The sequence below is a fragment of the Protopterus annectens genome, chromosome 14.part0 (assembly GCF_019279795.1).
Source record: "Protopterus annectens isolate FY-2018-M chromosome 14.part0, PAN1.0, whole genome shotgun sequence".
Classification (NCBI taxonomy): domain Eukaryota; kingdom Metazoa; phylum Chordata; order Ceratodontiformes; family Protopteridae; genus Protopterus; species Protopterus annectens.
In genome coordinates, this window is record NC_056748.1 from 608,735,159 (window position 1) to 608,756,031 (window position 20,873).

General features: G+C 38.2%; 1 protein-coding gene across 3 annotated transcripts in view; it reads left to right on the top strand.

Moving 5' to 3' along the window:
* The window catches only part of LOC122789133 (WASH complex subunit 2A-like), a 2,558,205-nt gene that overhangs the window by 377,534 nt on the left and 2,159,798 nt on the right, over window positions 1-20,873 (top strand). For all 3 annotated transcript variants that reach the window (XM_044056354.1, XM_044056357.1, XM_044056356.1), the window contains exon 7: window positions 5,508-5,566. In XM_044056354.1, coding sequence (XP_043912289.1) covers window positions 5,508-5,566 — 59 coding nt within the window. The remainder of the gene's footprint in view (window positions 1-5,507; window positions 5,567-20,873) is intronic.

A 20,873-nucleotide genomic window follows, 5' to 3' on the forward strand; every position in this document is an offset into this window, starting at 1 on the left:
AAGTTACACTCTTCTTAAAAAAAAAAAACATTAAATGAACCATTAAAACAGTCTATAAACTGTATGAATAGAATTCTTTTCCGAGAACCATCATAACCTGCTTTACTTTTCAAGGCAAAGAGAGTAGAAATTTGTTCATTTAGTCCTGGACAGTTAGTAACGTTTAATCTAAATTGCTAGACCATCTCCCTAACTCCAAGTACATTCCCCAAGATCCTCCTCTTTCATTCTGTGACGCAATTTCTAAAATATGGAACAAGAATTTTTTTTTAAAATTACAGCAAGACTTCTTGTGTATTACTAGAGCACTATTAAAATTTTCTTTCATCAAATTGTAATTGTGTTCATAAATACACTTACATAACTGTCTGTCTTGCCCACATAAAAATTCTGGCAGGTGGCACATATTACAATGTAAATTACTCCTTTAGTTTCACAATTCTCTTTCACAAAGTTAATATACGTGTTATCAATATACATATTATCAACGTGTGACATGAAATGACAAGAAGATTAGCAGAGATTTGGTGGCTTTTCCGGATGATGTGGCATATTTAGCAGCTGCTATAAATTGTTCAGCTACTTTTTCTCCTAATGTGTCTGGCTTTAATTCTTCTTTTAATGAGAATTCTGGCAATATGGATTATTCCCCTTTGGGATAAACCAGTGCCCTTTTTTTCTCACGAAGGGCCTAGAAGATCAGAAAGATTAGCAGGCAAATCGGTCAGTCCTCAGAGATCATCGGATTTTCAGTCACCCAATCGGATGAGCTCAAAGAACAGAAGGGGGCATGCCAACAGAGGCAGGAAGAGACCAGGAACCATTGAAGACAAGTGTTTCTGCAACTTTTGCTTTATTTTCTGGACATAGTACTGTGTTAGCTGATAATATTTATAATGTTATTCAGTAGCAGTTTAATGCTGAACAAATTGCAGTTCTTAAGAAAGATTTGTCTTTTGTACTTTCATGTAGAGCAAATTTGTCAAACATTAGTAGACAAAGTTATTTTGCAGGAAATTGTCTTATTTGTTCCATGACTGCTGATTATTTGTCTTTTAAAACGATCACATTTAATCCCCCATTACCAGTTTTGGTGGGATTATTTTATGATGTATGTGAGAAGAATATTTTATGCATGTTTTAAAGTCAGTCTGCGAATAAATACTACAATTTAAATTGCCAGGAGAAAAAGGTCTTGTTTGAAGTGTCTAAAATGTTTGATTTGCACTTCATGAAAGCTGACAAGGGTAGTTGCCTTGTTGTACTGTATCAGTCTGATTATGTTACTGCAATTGAAAAAAATACTGAATAATGTTCAGGAATATGAGAAGGTTACTTTGTATTTTGTTAGAAAAAGATATTGGTACATACATGATATATTGTTGGATTTACTTGGCAATTGTTCTATCACTTATGAAGTATTTCCATTCTTATTGGTGAGCATCACAGGCTGGCTGTTTTTTTTTTTTGTGGGGGGGGGGGATTCTTAAACTTCACAGTGAGACAAACCCTTTGGTTTTTAGGCCTGTTGTGATTGCTAAAGACAGTGTCACTGAACACATTTGTCGTCTTAGATTATTTTCTAAATCTCCTTGTCCAGAAATGAAAGTTATACAAGAGACTCGTGGTATTTTTTGGATGGTTTGCATAGATTAAATGTTGACAAAGTGGATATTAATATGTTCACCTTTGATGATATACTAGCATTACCATGGGTAGAAGGTGTTGATCTTTTGAGACTCTATCTTGTGATATTTATCTCCTATAGTAGTGATATAAGTACAGTTTGTGAACTTATGGAAGTTGTGCTTGAAAATAATTTCTTCATGTTTAATGGTCAGATTTACCACCAAACAAGAGGGGCTTCAATGAGAGCAACAGTGGCTCCCCCTTCTCCAATATTGTCATGGGGTAGTGGGAGATAGAAAATTTGTTTAATATGCTTTTCTTTAAAGCACATGTAATTAAATATTATAGATGTGCAGATTTATTTTTTTATTTCTGATGCTAAATTAGATAATATTACTGCATTTGTTTCAAATATTAATGATACTACTGAGTTTTTAGACTTGATCCGCGGTGGTGGTGCTGCAGTAGCGTATGTTTTTTGCCCCTCTGAGGAACTGCCTTAGAAGTGGATGCGAAAATAAGGGTGGATCCATGTTGTAGTGGGCTGAAATAGCTGATGCATGGATTTTAATGGAAGAAAAAGAAAGTCCTTTGTGCAACATCTCAGTTAAATACTGTAGAATCTGAGGCACGTGAGGCTGAAGTGTGTTTTGGCCTTTAGCTTGGTTCCAGGCGCAAAACCTTTTCCATTTATCCGAATAGGCCTTCCTCGTGCTGGGCCTCCTAGCTTCCAGAATAACATCCATAATTGCTTGGGAAAGAGGAGCCTGCTGGATGCTTAGGTGATTTGCCATGCAGCCAGATTTAAGGTTTTGAGTTGGCTGTGAAGAATCTGATTGTTGTGCTGTGTGAGCAAATGGGCAATTTGTGGTAAAATCCATGGTGAGCCCTGGGCCATATTCCTCAATAGTGGGTACCAGTGCTGGCGTGGCCAGTCTGGGGCTATGAGTATCAGTCGTGGTCTCTCCTTTCTGACTTTCAGAAGCACCTTTGTGAGGAGAGGCAATGGAGGGAAGGCATATACTGTCAGGTTTTTCCAACTGAATGAGAGTGCGTCCACTTTCCAAGTTTGATGGTGAAGTGTCCTTGTACAAAATTTTGTTAGTTGATAATTTTGAGGACTGGCAAACAGGTCTATCTCTGGAAGGCCCCATTTTTGAGTTATTGCAAATATTTCTGGATCCAGTTTCCACTCGTGGGGATCCATGATGTTTCTGCTGAGGTCGTCTGCCAATGTGTTCTTTTTTCCTGGCAGGAATTGAGCTTGTAACTGAACTTGGTGAGCCAAGTGTGATGACTGCAGCAGGGTGAACACTCTAACATCTACATTTATGGTAGGTACAAAACTGTACTTTTTTAGACTTGATCCGTGGTGGTGCTGCGGTAGTGTTGTCGCCTCACAGTAAGACGCTGTCCTGTTAGACTCTCAGCTAGAGCGTCATCTGCGTGGAGACATGCGTGAATGGGCGTTCCTTCGTTGAAGGATGTGCGTCAAGGCCAGCAACTCGGTACGTAAAAATCAACTGCCAATCATTAGCGGACCGGAGTTCCGCTGTGGCGACCCCTAACCAGGAAAAGCCAAAAGACACAACAAGCATAAGCTGCTTTAGGCATTGATGGACATTTTTTGGATGTTGCCATATAATTGAGCAAAAGTTATAAGACTTTTTCTAGTAATCTTTATAGGAAGTAATTTTTTTTTTTTTTTTTTTTAAGCTATTTGCACTTTTCTTGTGCACACCCACCATACATGAAGAATAATGTTCCTAGGGGGCAGATGATCAGGGCCTCAAGGCTGACTGCTAATCAGGAGATTTTTTTTTATGCAGTTCATGAAATAGTTTTTTTTTTTTTTGGACAGGGCTTATAGTTACATTGTTCTTAAGGCTGCTGCAGATGACATTGTAGGAAAATGAAATTACAAGTTTTCACCTGTATTGTCTATTGGCATGCCTAATGATGATAACAGGGGTGCTAGTTCCACTGTTTTTAATATTAAGACAGACAAAGGTTATAGTAATAGTTTTTGTCTGCACATGACCATGGATTAAAATATTAGATCTTATCTTATTCAGAATTGGAACATTTTTAAGGCTGATTGGAATATTATTAAAATAGTAGGTAATGAACCTAAGTTTGTAATTAAGAAGGCTAAGTCTACAAAGCAACATTTAGAAACAGATAACACTGTAGCCTTAACTGTTAAGACTTGACTAAAATCCCAGTATATATAAATGTGTTTTTTTCAATGTGTGCTCTTTTATTTTGCAGGGTTCTTCAGTATTTTTGTCTCACATTAATAAGCACATTATAAGTAACAAGTTATTTTAATTGTGATTCCTTTGGTATTATTTATATTGCAATCTGCTCTAGCTGCCAGTCATTTTATAACGGTATGTCTACAAAAAAATTAAAAATGAGAACGAGGGGACACCTGTGTAGTATTAAACACTGTAAAATCAACAATGCTTTTTATAAACCTTCTACTTTGTGTAGATTTCAAACAATTATTTTTTTTTTGGTAGACTCAGTTCCTGGGTATGTAAGGGGTGGTGATTATAAAAAAAATGCTATTGGGGAGAGAAACTTTTTGGCAGCTTAGGCTACAAGCAGATAAGCACCCCTGGAATCAATGATAGCATTTGTATTAAGTGCTTTTTATACGTGTACGTGTTGTTTTGTGTAATGTTGCTTTAAAAGTTGTTTTGTTGACGTTTTTAGATTTTGTTTGATCAAGTAATTGTTAATTGAGTGTGTAAAGCAGTATATAAGGTTGATTAACATTTTGTCATTTTATTCTGAAGAAGTCTTTGGACAAAAGCTCTAAATAAATATTTCCTTGACTGGATTGCCTTCTGTGGATGTTATTTTGTGGATAATTTTAGTAAGGTACATTACATCCATCTGAACTAGGCATATTAAACCTTGGTTTAAAATCTTATCTGAAGTTTGTTTGTCTTTTGGCTTTTCCTGGTTAGGGGTCACCACACCGGAACTCCGGTCCGCTAATGATTGGCAGTAGATTTTTTACGTGGCGAGTTTGCCAGCCCTGACGCATAACCTTCAACGAAGGTACACCCATTCACGCATGTCTCCACACAGAAGACGCTCTAGCTGAGAATCGAACAGCAGAATGTCTTGCTGTGAGGCGATCTGAAGTAGTGAAGAAATTCTTTCTAAATACATTGTATTTGTGTGTGCAACATAACATCATGATTTTGTGTAGAACATTATAGGTTATTCCAGTGTTATATGTGGAAGCATGCATGAACAGATATATTTAAGTACCTTTAATGTAAAAATGTGCAGCCTGCACACAGAATTGAATATATTATGAAGGTACTATTTTTCTTTGGTTCCTCTGCTCTTCCTGATTAATCCTTTGACAGTTACTGCCAAATTCTAGGTTGAATAGGGTACTGTACTGTTTCTGTCCCGGATCTCACACTGGGAGTAGAGTGGAAGGTAAGTCTACGTGTTTAAATGACATTTTGGTGAGGACAGTACAAACTAGATTTGTACAGAGTACACACAGTCATGAAGGTTGTAGATGTGATTTTTTGGTTCATTGTGCATGTGTGCATACACCTATAACCTTGGTTACAATTTCATCACACTTCTGTGACATGATAGCATTAGAAGTGCACTGCAGATTCTTCCATTGCGGGAAGTTAGAGTAATCCTTGCAAAGTTGTTTTTCTGTTTTATTTCTATGTAGATGTGGCATTGCACTGATGCAGTCTGTTTTGCTGGTGTGAGCAGCTAAAGCAAATGGGTTATGTCGATTTACTACCAATTTAGTAATTTTCTAGAATAGTTTATTTTGGCTGATTGCCATTTTATGGATAACGTTATTCTTTTTCTGTTTGTTTTCACAGAGGAATCCATAGACAGTGACAGAGGCAGTATCATTGACACTGAAGATGACCATGATGAAGTAAGGAGCACAATATAACATTTTTAATAATGAGTGGAGGTGTTTACAGAATTGGTTGGTTGCATTAAATAGATGTCTCATACATTTAGCATCATGACTAACTGTCACTTAACTATACAGTGCTTGTGAGCAACTAGGAAGTTGGGCTGGGCTCCTCATTGGTCCCCTGTGTAAAGGGAAGAGAGAGCATATTTTTTGAGTCAGGAATTGGCTTAATGGTTAAGATGCTTGCCTCACAAGCAAGAGGTACATGGTTTGATTCTTACCCTGGGAAGTGTGGCTAGGCTTAAAATGGCTCCTTGGCCTAATATTCTATTATGATACTTTTAGTTGGGCCAACATGTATTTTACATTTACTCAAGCTTTCGGACTAACAGGGGCCTTATGCAGTGAGTTAAGAGGTTATTGATGTTAAATGCAGTACTTTAATACCCACTTGTGCCTAAAAAGGGAGAAGAGAGTACAACTACCTTTAGTCTCTTTTTTTTATTTTTGGAATAAGTATTAAAGCACTGCGTTTGTCATCATTGCCGACTATTAATGAAGGACTCCTTTATTCCAAAAGCTTGAGCAAGTGTAAAGCCTATGTTGAAGCCCGTAAAAAGTATTATGTCACCAGTATGATTTCTGTTTTCTCCTAATGGACAGCATGTCTTTTCTTCATTTTCTGTCACTGAACATGAGAAGTTTTGTTTCCTGACTCTGATGTTTCATTTTAAGTTCACAAAACGCCATGTATAGACAAGATGGCTGAATTTGCATGTTGCAGATGTCTCACTTCTGTTTGCGATGGTAAATGTACTGCACAGATTATCCTCTAGAGTAGCACATATCTGACCAGCACGACACCTCTGTGAAATGCTCCCCCATTGTTTCTTTTGTGATCATAGTTGTAACTGAATATTTACCTGGTATGCTCTTTTCCATCACCTTCTTAAAAATTGCAGTTTGTGAAATGTCACATGCATGTTTAATTTTCAGACACACTTGTTTATAGGGGTGTCTAGTGGCAGCAGGTTGTGCAGTGTAGGTCCCCTGCAACAGTTTCCAGCTTGTCCTGTGGAATTTTCATATTTTCCCAGGCAAGCTGTGAATTATAATTCCTCTAATGTGACCTAGGTCTGCCACAGTGTCTCATTACAGTGGACTGTGCTAGGAGCACCTCCCCAGAGAGACACCAGGGACTCCCTAACTATGGATGAATCTACCTCAGGTGACTCATCTCAACCTGGAGGATCAGTGTCCCTCTCTGAAGTCCTCATGAATTGACAGGTTCCTCACTTTGAGAGAAAGCCCTAGTACCCTGCAGAGGAATGCCATTTTCTGCTGCTTTATTTGTGATGTCATCGTTTCTGTCACTAACCAAGATTTTTGATCTTAGGTGAGGCTGAGGGGGTGTTACAAGCTAACTAGTAAACTGAGGGCTTTGTCCTTCGACTCTCATTGCTTTATCTTGATAGTCAAGTCCAGTGTAGTGCCTGCAGCTTTGCCACTGCTGCACTCATCCACTGGGTAGTGTCCTATATCCTCTACCCTCATTCATCAGGAGAACCATACCATTCTTTTGTTGAGTGGAGAGGGACTTTTTCTGTAGAGATCTAGGAAATCCCACCCATCCGTACGTAATAAGTTTAATGTCAGATGGGTATTTTGTTGTGGTGTGAGGTCTGCCTTCCTAGTAATTTACAATGAGGATGTTGGTAGCAAAGTCAGACATCCCTGCTAGCATTCCATTCCCAATAAACTGTCTTGATTCTTGTGTAAATCTGCACTAATAACTTCTGTAATCTTTGAAATGCAAATCCAATCCACCATGCCCCCAGACTCCTCACTACTGCTGCTGCTGCAAAACACTTCTCAGATCACTGCTGATATCTGGCACAGCATTCACATGTATTTTCAGCCCCTGACTAAATTTTGAAATAAAAGTTATGTACTCACCATAACTGTGCATCTATGTTGCCCATTTTCATTCGTCCTCAACAAATGGGCATCAGATCTGACTCTGACACTTTTCTGTCGATTCATGGATACGACTCTTGAGCTCCTCCCTTTACCCTTAATGCTTCTAACTACTGCATTACCTCAGATCGAGTTTGTTGTTAATGTTTACCAATCTAGAATATAGGTTAGAATTAAGAAAGAAAACAGTGTTGGTATAGAATAGGGGCTCAAGCAGGAACTATGGTTCCTAACAAAAGCTTTATTGGGTCACTCCCGAAGTCATAGACAGGGGAAAGGTGGGAGGGAAGTTGAGGAATAATGAAAATGGACAACACAGATGTATAGTTACGATGAGCACATAACTTTTATATCTGATGTTGATGTTGTCATTCATTCCTCGATGAATGGGACAGAGTCTTCAGCTACAATAACCTTTGGTGGCCCTTGTTGAAGGATGTTCTGGAGAACCGCCGAACCAAAAGCAGCACTGTTTCTGGAGATGATACCTAACTTATAATTAGCAATAAAGTTAAGAGCATTAGACCAAGTGGCAGCTGCATGAATATCTTCAGTGGAAGTTCTAGCCCAAAAAGCAGATGATGTAGCCATAGATTTAGCTGAATGCACTTTCTGAAGTCTTGGCAAGGATAAACCTGTTGGAGTAAACCATCGGAAATGCAGTCTTTTATCCATTTGGCTAAGGTAACTTTGGACACTGTTTTTTCCTTTTTTTGTTACTGGAAAAGGAGACAAAAAGTTGGTCAGTTCTTCTGAATTCCTTTGTCCTGTGAAGATGAAAACATAGCTGCCTGTGTACATCTAAAAGGTGAAGCATGTATTCTCCTTTATTGTTAAAATTTGGAAAAAAGACTGGGAAATTGATAACTTGATTGATGTTTGTTTCAAAGGCTATTTTGGGTAGAAAGGAGAAGTTAGTAAGTAAGGTAACTATCTTTATTGAAAATCAAATAAGACATTTTCGAAGAGAGTGCTTGGAGTTCAGAAACTTGCCACGCAAAAGTAATAACTACAAGAAAGGTCTTTTCTGAGAGGAATTTGACATCTGACTTAGCTGAGGGCTCAAAGGGAGATTGGATGAAGCTCTGTAATAAAATAGTAAGATTCCAAGGTGGAGTAGGATCCCTTATTGGAGGTCTAAACAGAAAGGAACCTTTAAGGAAGGCTTTAAATAACTTGGATAGAGGGGAAGCACGGTCTCTTGTGTGGTAGTTAGAGATGGTAGCTTGCAGAACTTTGAAGGTGGAGAAACTAGCATCACTTTGAAATTCAAGGCAAGAAAATCTAAAACAGCAGGAATTGGAGTGGTGAAAGGATCTCAACTGTCGTGTCATGGCCAAAAGGAAAATCTCTTCCATTTACTTTTATAAAACTTAATCATAGATGGCTTCTGGAATGAAAAAAATATTTGACGAATAGGAGAGGAAAGCCTAGACTGTCCAGCCATCATTGGAATTGGAGAAAACGTGGTCAACCCGCGTCCTGGAATGTTTGGTTGAGTCATCCCTGATGGATGTGATAGTACATCTGGAATGGGGTCCAGTGTCCAAGGGGGACACGGTAGGTAAGACCATAGGAAGGGGATCCAAACTTGCAGAGGCCAAATGGGAACAACGAGGATTACCTAGCCACGTGCTTTGAATAGCCCTTCCCAGGAAATACCCCCACCCCATCTGGGAAGTGTCAGTAGTCATCGTGGCCTTTGGGGGAGGAAGAATAAAGGGACCTCCCTGACAAACTTTGTTGGACTAAATCCACTAAAGTAGGGAGTTTCTGTAATCTTGTGATAGTTTTATAGGATGTTTCTAAGGTTACAGAAGAATGGGCCATTATACTATTAGAATCTATTGGGGAGTTTGCATGTGGAGAATAGTGGGGAGGTATCAAGGTAATCTGCAACCATCAAAACTAAAGCTTGAAGAATCAGTTTTGTTGGAGGAGAGGGCGTGAGAGAGGATTTGTCTGACATGCAATCTCAAGGTAAGATTTCTGCTTTGTGATAAGAGTGAGACCGTTGACTGTGTGTAGGTGAGCCCCTTATAAACTCCAGGACTTGAACTGTTTGAAGATGGGACTTGGGAAGATTGACTGTGATCCCCAGGAGCTGACACAGTTGGAATAAGTCATCTCTGGCTTTTTGTAGGAGATGCCTGGTTGGGGCATTGAGAAGTGGGTCATCCAGATAAGGAAACTCCTGTGAATCCATACATTCTGAGATGAGCTGCTACCACTGCCGGACATTTGGTGGATGCCTTGTGGGAACTAGTAGTGACTGACTCCCAACTGAAAGCACAGATATCTTTGAGAGTGCCTGTTCATTTCATCTTGAAGATCTTATGGAGCACATCCAGTCATCCTTCTGCAAAAGAGGTAGAATGAACTGGACCATGACTATCCTGAACTTGAAGTTCTTTACAAACTGAGTTAATTAACTGAGATCTAAAATAGGTCTTGGGTCCCCTGCTTTCTTTGGCACTAAAAAGAACCTTGTGTAAATTCCGGATCCTCTTTGGTCTGGTGGGACCTCTTTGACTATTTTGTCTAGCAGCTTTTGGACTTCTACAGCTGCTAACTCCCTCTGGTTGGGTGGAACATCGGTGAGATGTTTTCTTTTTTGTGAGGGAATGTGTTAAAAGGAAATGAAATATCATCTGGTTGTAGTCTTTTGCACCAAAGAATCTCTTGTGATGGCTTTCCAGGCATCTGGGTGCAAAGACAAATGGCCCCCGACTGCCTTCAGAGAAGAGCAGTCAGGCAGCCTTTCTGGAACACTGAAAGGGTCTGTTAGAGGTTGAGTCTTAGGACCCTTGGTTTTGCAGAACTCCTCTGCCTCATGGATGGCATCTTCCTTTATTTTCCCCCTCTGCCTCTGGGACAAAATTCCCCATGTGAGTCTTAAAAGGGCCCTTGAGACTTCTGGAACCACATCATCTTAACACCACGTTGATTCCTGGAAAAAGGTCTATGCAGAGTAGAAAAATGGATTTCTGCAGCAGGCAAGGTCTTTCCATCCTGCTCATAGTGGGAAAGTTTGCCTTTAACAGTGGGCCCAAACAGGCCTTGTTATGCCTAGGCAATTCTGACTGTGTCATAGCTCATAAAAATCATTTTCTTAGTGATACCAGTTTTATCACCCAGTATCTCTTATAGAACAGTCTGCATGGAATATTTAAAGTTTAAAGTTTGCCAATTCATTACACTCCCAAAAAATGTTCCCAATTACCTCTTTCTTTCCCATCGCACCTGCAGCATTTGCTGCCTAGCTGAGGAAAAATTCTTTGGAGTTTTCTTGGGGTATCAAAATACCTATGTAAATACTTCCAAGCAAAGATCTTAAGTCTTCTAGACTTTGTTGCAGATTTGGGAGACATACATATATCCCCCATTGTTTCTTTGTGAATTGCTTATCCAATCTCTCTCTTCCCAATCCTTTCTAACCTCCTCTGATTGATTCTTACAGTTATGCGATATTTTGTATGCTGTACTAATTATTCCTTTTTTAACAGCAGCTTCTGTTCTAGATTCTGCTAAAAACTTTACCAGTGCTGGTCTTCCACTTAGGATCACCCTTTTTCTTTCTCTTTGCCTGTACTCTATCAATCTTTGATAGGGAAGGCAGTCTGTAGCCTGCAGTCTAAATAAATTCTTGGCCTCTTCCTATTCTGTTACTTTTCTCTCTTTATGTGCTCCTAATACCTTGGTTCTTTTGCCAGTTTTCTCCAGTAAATTCCAGACCCCTCTTGCCAGTGTGTGTAATTGGTCATCTGTATCGGCAGTATCTCCTTTCTCTATTCCCATGTTGGCTTGGTTCTTGGAATGCTTTCTGCTACTTTATGAATGTAATATTCTGTATGGTTATTGTTATAGTCCTTAAGGGTCTGCATCCAAAATCACAGTCTGCCCTTGTTTCTTGAGCTTTCCCCTGTTTCATCATCCCTTTCCACGTTGAATTACAGGTTTCTGCTTGTGCTATGTATTAGAGCCTTTACTGTGTAGCTCTGAAATGCCCCTTCTAATCTGGTATTCCTAAACCTCCTTGTTCATTTGGGAGAATCAGCTTATCCCACTTGACTCCTACCATCTTCCCCTCACAGATAAAATCCTTCAGCTCTTTATTAACTGCTATCCACAACATATTCTTGATAAAAATATGCTTGGCCTGTGTATAAAACTAAAGGCACTAAAACATTTTAACTGCTTAGACCTTGCTATCCATATCCATATAACAGAGCTTCCAATATCCTTTTTAATCCATATTCCTAAGTACTTCATTGTATCATGTCCCCATAAATATGGATATTGCTGAACCAATTCATGTGTGGTTACTTAATTTACAGCTATTGCCTTTGTTTTAGCTTCATTAATTTTGTATCCTGAGAAGAATTGAAACTGCATCAAAATGTTCCACAACATTGAAATGTCCTTTTCTGGTTTTATCAAGTATAAAATAATATCATCTGCAAATAGTCAGCTTTTCTTGACAGCCGTATCAATTCTATCCTTGAATTTCTGATTCTCTTATTTTCTTTGCCAGTGGTTCTAAATGTAGTACAAATAAAAAAGGGGAAAGAGGACACCCCTTCCTGGTTCCTTTGCTCAAATAGAAATGATCAGAGAGGAACCCACCCACTTTAAATTTCATATCCAGACCCTCATATATCCTCCTAATCAAGTTTATAATTTTATCTGGGAATGCAAATGTTTCCATTTCCCTGCTCATAAACTCCCATCTTATTCTGTCAAATACTTTCTCTGCATCAAGACCCACCAACAACAGTAGTATTTTCTTATATTCAACTTCCCTTTGGCTCACCAGTGTTCTGTTAGTGTTGTCAAATGTTTGCCTCTCCTCCACAAAACCACAGTGATCCGTATTTATCAATTTTGACATCAACCTTGCCATTCTTTTAGCCTTTATAGACATAAACACTTTATAGTCATGGTTTAGGATTGAAATGAGTCTTTATGAAGCTGGATCTGCTGAGCCTTTACCTTCTTTACGTATTACAAACACCATCTCTTTCTTCCAGGATGCTGGTGCTTCTCCGCTTAAAACGCTGCTAAACAAAATCTTCCAGATCTTTTAGTTTTTTCCCCTTCAAGTTTTTAAACTTTCACAGGAATACCATCTGTTCCTGGGGACTTTACTGTGGATTGGTTATTCCTCACCATTGTTATCTCATCTCCTCCTATCTTGTTAGTAATTGAGCCCCATCTACCTCTAACTTTGGTATATTTAATTCTTCCATAAACCTTTCCATTTTTACCTTTTCTTGATCTCTTTATTTCTTTGATTTATACAGACTTTCATAACATTTCCTAAGTATTTCTAGTACCTTTACCAGATCTGTTGTCTTCCTCTTATAGCCTTCCTAAGCATGGTGGCAACCCTTTCTACTTTCTGTTGCCTCCGTCATGAAGCTAAACATTTTTGTGCTATGGCATTCTCATCAAAAAATAGTTCCTTAACAGCACTATTTCTAAAATACTTGATCACTTCTACAGATTCTTAAAAAAAAAACAAAATATTTGTTTTTAAAACCTTTTGCAGACTTCATAGTTTCTATGGTCACTATTAAGGAATGCAGGCTAGCTCTCAGGCTCAGCAGTAGCCCCAGTGGCTGAGAAGTTTGCGGTCCACACTTCTGCTGCTCTTGGGATGAGGGTCCATAATATTATGATTTACATGATTCAGTAACCAGTCTTATCATTTAGACTGAAGATAAGACAAAAAGGGGCAAGACCATCAAGAACATGGTCACCACAAACTGCTGAGGTGGGAATGCATGCCATCAAATTTGACTACAGATTGCTTTTCAGGTGCAATGACTGGTCCATAGTGTTTAAAATGTGTGTCTTGTTGAGAATTCATGCCGTTCATAAGACTTGTAAAAGAGAATTTTTTGACTACACTAGCAAGCAGAGATGCAGCAGACCCATGTCATGTTGGCTGACTGTGAAGTTCCATACACAATGTTCATTAGAAGTGCTGTCTCAGAGGAAGGAGAGTGCAATATGAATTTCCTTTTTTGACATGCTAAAACTTGTGAGGAACCTCTTCTTTAAACTGCAGGGCTGGAGGCAAAGATAGTACAAGTTCTGGAGAAGCTTAACAGTCTATCACAGGAAATAGTGGGCATGAGGAACAAGTACCTTGTTTGATTTCCTTCTATGGAGTATTGTAAGATATAAGTTATGTCTGTAAATGCAGGAATAGAGGCAAATATAGAACGGGCTATGAAGGAGTTTGATAGTCTGTCCCAACAAACAGCAGACCTGAGATGCAACCTAGCAGCAAGGTAAAGTCACAGAGTAGGAGAGTGATAATATTTTCATTTGTAGATCTTGCAGCCCAGTAAGAAGAAATCATTAGGTCATGCCAGTCATTGTTAAAACTACAATAAAAAGATATGAATCATAAATATTTATCCCACAGAGAAGATGCCCATATTACAGGTCAGCAGGAAGGAAAACATGAATGGCATGGTGTTACTTCTGGAGAAATGTCTCCAGCCCTTCTGAAAAGGCCAGAGGATACAACTTCACAAACTGAGGCAGTTAAGATCACCGTATACAAATAAGAAACACCCAGATGTTTTGAGCTTAACATGTCACTTACAGGTGTCGCATATAACAGTTATTTGAGAACAGTGGTGTTAAAGCAGGCATAAGTGAATCAAGGTTAGATAATGCTAGGGCACAAAGTCATATCTGAAGATGATTTCTCATTGGTAGTGTAAAAGAATTTAATTTTTCCCGTGTGGCAGCTGCAGCAGTAAGGAACCTCTCTCAATGTATTTACTCAGCTGTTCTGAAAATCACTAGGAATACTGAAAGCTTTTTCACATAAAATCCCAGAAGAGGCTGCAAAATTATACAAGGTGTGGTGAACAATGTGATGCTGAGGAAGAAGGTTTGTGCTTTGAAACTGTTGCCAGCTTTTTTTTTCTCCATTTGCTGGTTTGTCCTAAATAAAGGTGGTCATCCACCTTACTTGGTGGCTGAGGTTTGGACTGCATCAGTGCTAGGTTATTGTGTGCGTTTTCAAAATAATGCAGTGACACATGTCCCAGTTGAGAATAAGGCAGTTACACCTTCTGCAGTTTTAGGAGATAGAAATGACATTTAAATGGTCATTGGTTAGGCTGGCATAAACAGATTTCCCATTGGCTGCCAGTAGTGGCATAAAACCACCATTTCCCATTGACTGAAGCTGTATCAGGTAATTGGTGCCTGATGCAGACTGAGAAGTAATTCAATCAAATGTGAAAGAAGATGTGGGGAGCAAGATGCCACAGTGATTTTTTTTTTAACTAAATACTTTTTCTTAGCAAAATTGTACTCTGCTATGATCTCTCTCCGCCTGACTAACCTGTAACTTTTTTTGTCCTGTGCAGTGATGCCATAGTATGACACTAAGTATTTTTTTCTTGTACAGTTAAAACTCTCTCTGTGTGTGTGTGTGTGTGTGTGTGTGTGTGTGTGTGTGTGTACATGAGTGCTTGTAGTTTGGGGTGGGGGGGTTTGCAGTATGTTGCACTGTATGTGTTTGACACTAGCAAGCTATAATACTTTACTGTGGCTATTATTTTATTACAGCCAGAGATCTGAAAAGTACTTGGGCAATAAAGTGGCAGTAACTATTGGTCATATTTGCATATATGTGTGTGGTGGCTGCAGTGGGTTACATTTTGTGCATTTGACAGCAGCAAACGAAAATGCATCTTGATGGCCATTATTTATTCATTCATTTGATCTCAGTCAAATATCAGAGATGTACAAATTAGCTGTAATTGGTGTGTGTATGTATGTATATATATATATATATATATATATATATATATGTGTATGTGTGTGTGTATATATATATATATATATATATATATATATATTTATGGATCCAGGTTAGTACATCGACAACTGAGAAGATCGACATCCACTTCTCCGACACGAAAACACAGACACATGAAATAATCGAAACTGCAAATCACGGACATTTAACAGGTAACGGGTTTAAATTTCGCTAATCATGCCTACCATGTTTTAGTAAGTGTGGCAGTGTTATGCATGTGTTACGATCATTGTATTACTTAGTCCTTATGGTAGGCATGATTAGCGAAATTTAAACCCGTTACCTGTTAAATGTCCGTGATTTGCAGTTTCGATTATTTCATGTGTCAGTGTTTTCTTTTCGGAGAAGTGGATGTCGATCTTCTCAGTTGTCGATGTACTAACCTGGATCCATATATATATATATATATATATATATATATATATATATATATATACACACTTACGTGCATCCTGACAGGAATAATTTGATATCCATTACTGTGGCTATTACTTTGTTAGTCAGAGATCGAAGGTGTATGCAGTCAATAATGTGGCTTTAATTGGTGGGCACATCTATGACTGTGGGTGTGCATGCCAAGTGGGTTGCAGTGTATTTATCTGACAGCAAGGAGGTGAAAAGCTTTGCTGTAACAGTTCATGTTTTGGTTTATTCATGTGATCACTGTCAGTCATTTGGGGGTTGCAGAGTCAAAATGATAGTAATTAGTGGGCACGTGTGTGTTGGGGGTTGTAGGGGGCTTCATTATTTGTGTCTGACAGAAACACTGATATACAAAAACGTTTGCCTGTTTGATTACAGAAATAAGGAGGGTACAAAATCATTGAAGTGGCAGTAATTGTTGGGCATATGTGTGTGCTTGCACTTGCATAAGTAGAGGCTTCCTTTTGGTTGCACTGTGTGTCTGATAGCACTGAGCTGAAATACATTAGTGTAGCCGTTATTTATTTTTATTCATTCATTTATTTGATTCTAGTCAGACAACAAAGTTCTGTGCAGTCGTTTAAAGTGGCATATTTCTCTGCAGTGCTTTTCTGTTTAATGTTGGTACACCAGCAACTGTCTACATCGTATTTCTTGCTTTCTTCACACTTTGGTATTCCTGTATATGATTTGTGTATTCTGTCAAGTGTTATTATCCTTTAATTAGCTTGTTGGATGCACACTATGTCTTCCTTCCTTGAGTGAAAAAAATATAAAAGACTAAATTTCTTTTCTTTCTTATAACTTTTGTTCAGGTTGTCATTGAATCAAAACTTTGAAAGAAGCTGCAAAATGTACCTCAGACAATCTAAAACTCCATGGCTTTTAGCGTTCACTAGGGCCTCCATACTCCCTGGCTTCATTAAGCTGTTTCGTCCACAGTTGTTCGTTCCCATACCAACTTTGATGACATATGTTTGGTCTCACTTAGGACATCTTAAAAGGTGAAAACCCCTCCTTGTTGCAATGCTACCAGTCACCTTCCTGTCCCTGCCACCAGTTAGTCAAAACTAACAAAGTGAAGAGCATACCTTACTGTTTAGCCTTAAATAAGCAGCCTTTAAATGTTCAGATGCTAGCAGTTAGCTCTGTTGTGAAAACAATAATATTCAGAAGCAATGCTTTGCTATCTTAAGAGATAAGAAGATGCCATTATTTCGCAAACACTGCATTACATGGCTTGTAACAATTTACAAACTTTTTAAAAGCCATTTTATATTTTTATTTTATTTTTTTGCAAAAAGAGAAGTATTTTAACATCACTCACTCATTTGTAAGCATGAAGCTATCATTTTGAAAACACTTAACCTTTGATTTTTATTGTACATTTCAACAGGCAGGACTTGCATTATTTTTGGTTTATTAATTATAGGCTTATTACCAAGATGTCACTTAGTATTGTAAACTAAAAGCAAATTAAAAGTAACAGTTCAATTATTTTAATGAATATTGCAACATCGATAACAGCTTATTTTAATAAACTCTTTAAATGTATGTTTAGTGTAAAACAATATGTGATAACACATTTGGCCTTGCAGCTTTTAAATGATGAATTATTGCATAAAAGAGTTGGGGTATGTGTCTAAGTATATAACGCTATGAAAAATTCAGGACATTGTCAGGTCCCATCATTTACGATTTGAGTAAAGGAGGGCCCTGAATATTATTACAGTTGAATTGTCATGAAGAATTTAGTCTGATGCTTTGAATGTTAAACAGTTGAAGTTACTGAGCAATAGTGAATGTACTAAATTGCATATAATATAGTATTTTTAGACACCAGCTGCAGTAGCTTGTCATGTGACATAGCTGTGATGGATCTTGAACACGGGGAAGCTTATTTTCTCTACGGTAGTCATGCAATTTGAACCTGGGGAAACCTATTTGTACTGCAAATAATCCTTTTTGTGTCTTATTTATTTTAGTGATTTGTGTAACTTTGATAATGGGTAGGTTAGTCCTAATGAGGAATCCAGTCTGTAGCGGAAGAACATGCAATATTTCAGTGCTGTAAATACAGCACATTTGGCTTAAGAAAAGACTTATTCAGTAATCTGGATTCCACAGTATTAACAAATGTGCTTCCATGGAAGACTTAGAATTAGAACTCATATAGTTTAGAAAGGATATTGGGAGATGTAGCCCAGCTTTATTGCAAGGGCTTGGGGATGGATGGTGGAATAAATGTAAACATATTATCAAATGAACAATTTTGGTATCAATTTCAGTGTGGCAAATTACTATATATGTGGGCATGCTTCTGTAGGCAATGAAATTAATTCATCAACAGCGCATTTAAATGTTATTGATAAAGTGATCCAGTGTTCCAGTTCTGCTGTAGTGTGTGATTGTGCCCATTGGTATTGATACTGCCATACCATCATTTAACGCAATGAAACTTCATTAAGCTGTACGTAATGTGGGCAGACACACCGAACTTGTAAGAAATGCTAGGAAGGGATGAGAATTCAGTAGTTATAGACTGGGATAAAAGATTAAAGAAACAAGCAGTTGGTGGCCACTTGCAGTTATCTGGGTCTATATTAAATCCGCGAACTCTTAAAAAAGCGAACGCTGATTCATCAACCCTAGTTCACCGAACGCTAACAATCCCGAACACTCGGAACAGCAATTTTTTTCCCAGGGGAAAAAAAAATCGCTGTTACCTAAAAAAAAAAAAAAAAAAAAAAAAACCTTAAAACAGTATTTAACGTGGGGGGCTTTGCCCCCCTACACCCCCCTACTTCAATATACCAACTCTGAGATCGCACCACAGTGGAGGAAACAGCATACTCCAGAAACTGGCCCAGTGATTTTATTTCCCTGAGAAAAAAATTGCTGTTCCGGGTGTTCGGCATTGTCAGTGTTCGCTCAAATCGGGTAGATGAATCAGCATTCGCTTTTTTTAAGCGTTCGCTGATTTAGTATAGACCCAGGTGTCTAATATGGATAAAATGCCAGAAGGCAACAACTCCCTTTATTCCTGTTGAGGTGAAACATTTGTCCTGGGAGTCTCAATGACTAAGAAACTTATTAGGCCACTACACGGTATTAAGGAACACGTTGCAACATCTTTCCTTAGAGGCTGTAAATTATACAGTAAATCGGGCATAATATGATACCGGCAAAGATGATCTTTCATTTAAATCATTTTACATGCTATTGTGAATGACCTCCACAGCTCTCCCGTGTTCCATATGCACAGGTCTGCGAAAAACATTTGTTCTGTTTGTTAAAATCAAATAAATAAAGCAAGTCTCTGCTCAAGTGAAATTTTGCCATTTCCATGCTTCCGTTATTCAGTATTCAGAACCTGTACTATTCAGTAAATAACTGAAAGAGTTCTAAATTGACATTGATGTTAATTTTAAGAAACTGGGACAACTTTAAGGGCATTAAGGATTATTTTGATGGAGACAAGTTTTATCCAGGGAATCGGAGTGGTAAATTGCTGAGCAAAAAACAAAATACAAGATATGGTTAAAAATGAGAAGTGTAAGAACATCCATAAAGCTAGAGGAGATGCAGCATTGTACTATGCTAATAATCGTGTAGCTTCTGCAGTTATAAGAGAAGAGATTGCAGTGATAGCTTACATGTTCAGATAGTGTGTTTTGATTATTACTGAAGTATGACAATGTGTGGGCATTGTTTTGTCAGGGCATCAGAGGTTTGACTGTTTAAGAACTTCTGCAGCTGGTGGAGGTATAATTTTTGTTTGACTCTCTGTTTTCTAAACTGGTGCTAAAATCTGACAGACTTGAATTAATTATGACAGAATTGTTGGGTTCTTATAAAATCTGAGCTTAGTATATTGTAGCTTGTTATAAGAAGGCTAAAATGAACAGTGAGGAGCAATCATTTTTAACATACATTGCAAATGTAATAAGGGAGAATTTGATGTTTCTGAGAGAATTAAATTTCCCAAGTTTTGATTAGCGTTCTGACACTTATACCTCCATGGCTGAGTACGAATTTCATGAAATGGTTATTTTAAAAAATTTGGTTCAGTTAATGAAGTCCTCACAAGACTCAGAAATGTATTGGATTTGTTGTTAACAAGTAATGTTAATGGCATCTTCCATGCATTCCAGTTGTCAGAAGCTTATGAGCAGCTTTATATAAACACAGCTGGAGAGCAAATTGTCTGAGCTTTTTTAGCTACTGAGGAGTGCTCCTTCAGTGAGCTCTGGGGAATTGTTGGTCAATTCGGGATGGGTTCCTAACACGTGGTTGAATATTTACAAGTTTGAACCTCACATGGTCGAGACCATAAGTTCGAATTTGTAAAGTTGTAGCATTTGAATGGAAATCTCCATAAGCGGAGGTTTCCATTTTGTTCTGTGGGGTGCGATCTCTGAGTTAGTACATTTAAGTAGTGGGGGAGGGGTGTGAGGGGTGCAAGGGGGCTTGCCGCCCTGCTTAAAACAGTTTATTTTATTTTCCTTTTTTTTTTATCCGTATTCGAAGTTTTGTAACTTCGAACATAATGGTTCGAACATTACGTGTTCGAAGTTATAAGACTTCAACTATGTGATATAGACCCATTTGGGATCCCTCAAGGCTGGGCCAGTAAGTCTCCTTTTAAGGAAAAAACTTCCACTTTATGTATATTTTTTTAAGGAAACTTGTGTTTTCTATGTGATGTATTCTGTTTTGATAAGAAACATTTTATTTTATGACTATTACTGCATTTCTAAGGGATTATGTGTGAATGCTTGTGAACATTTTATACAGAACTTTTTTTTTACTAAAATTTTAATTGTGTATTTGAGACCAGATGCTGTGCTTGTATGAGACTGTCAGTAGTTTACTTGTCTGTGTCCACTTGGTCTGCACCTTACCTGTTAGACTCATCCAGGCTGTGCTATTTGACTTCAGTGTCTCTTTCTCAGCTTACCTATGGAACAGCCTTCAGTCTTTGTGGCTTTACTTTCTCCCGCCGCCAAGAATAAAAAAAAATTTCAGGGAGTCTGTGGGTGTCTGGATGGTTTCTGTTGTGCCTCAGCT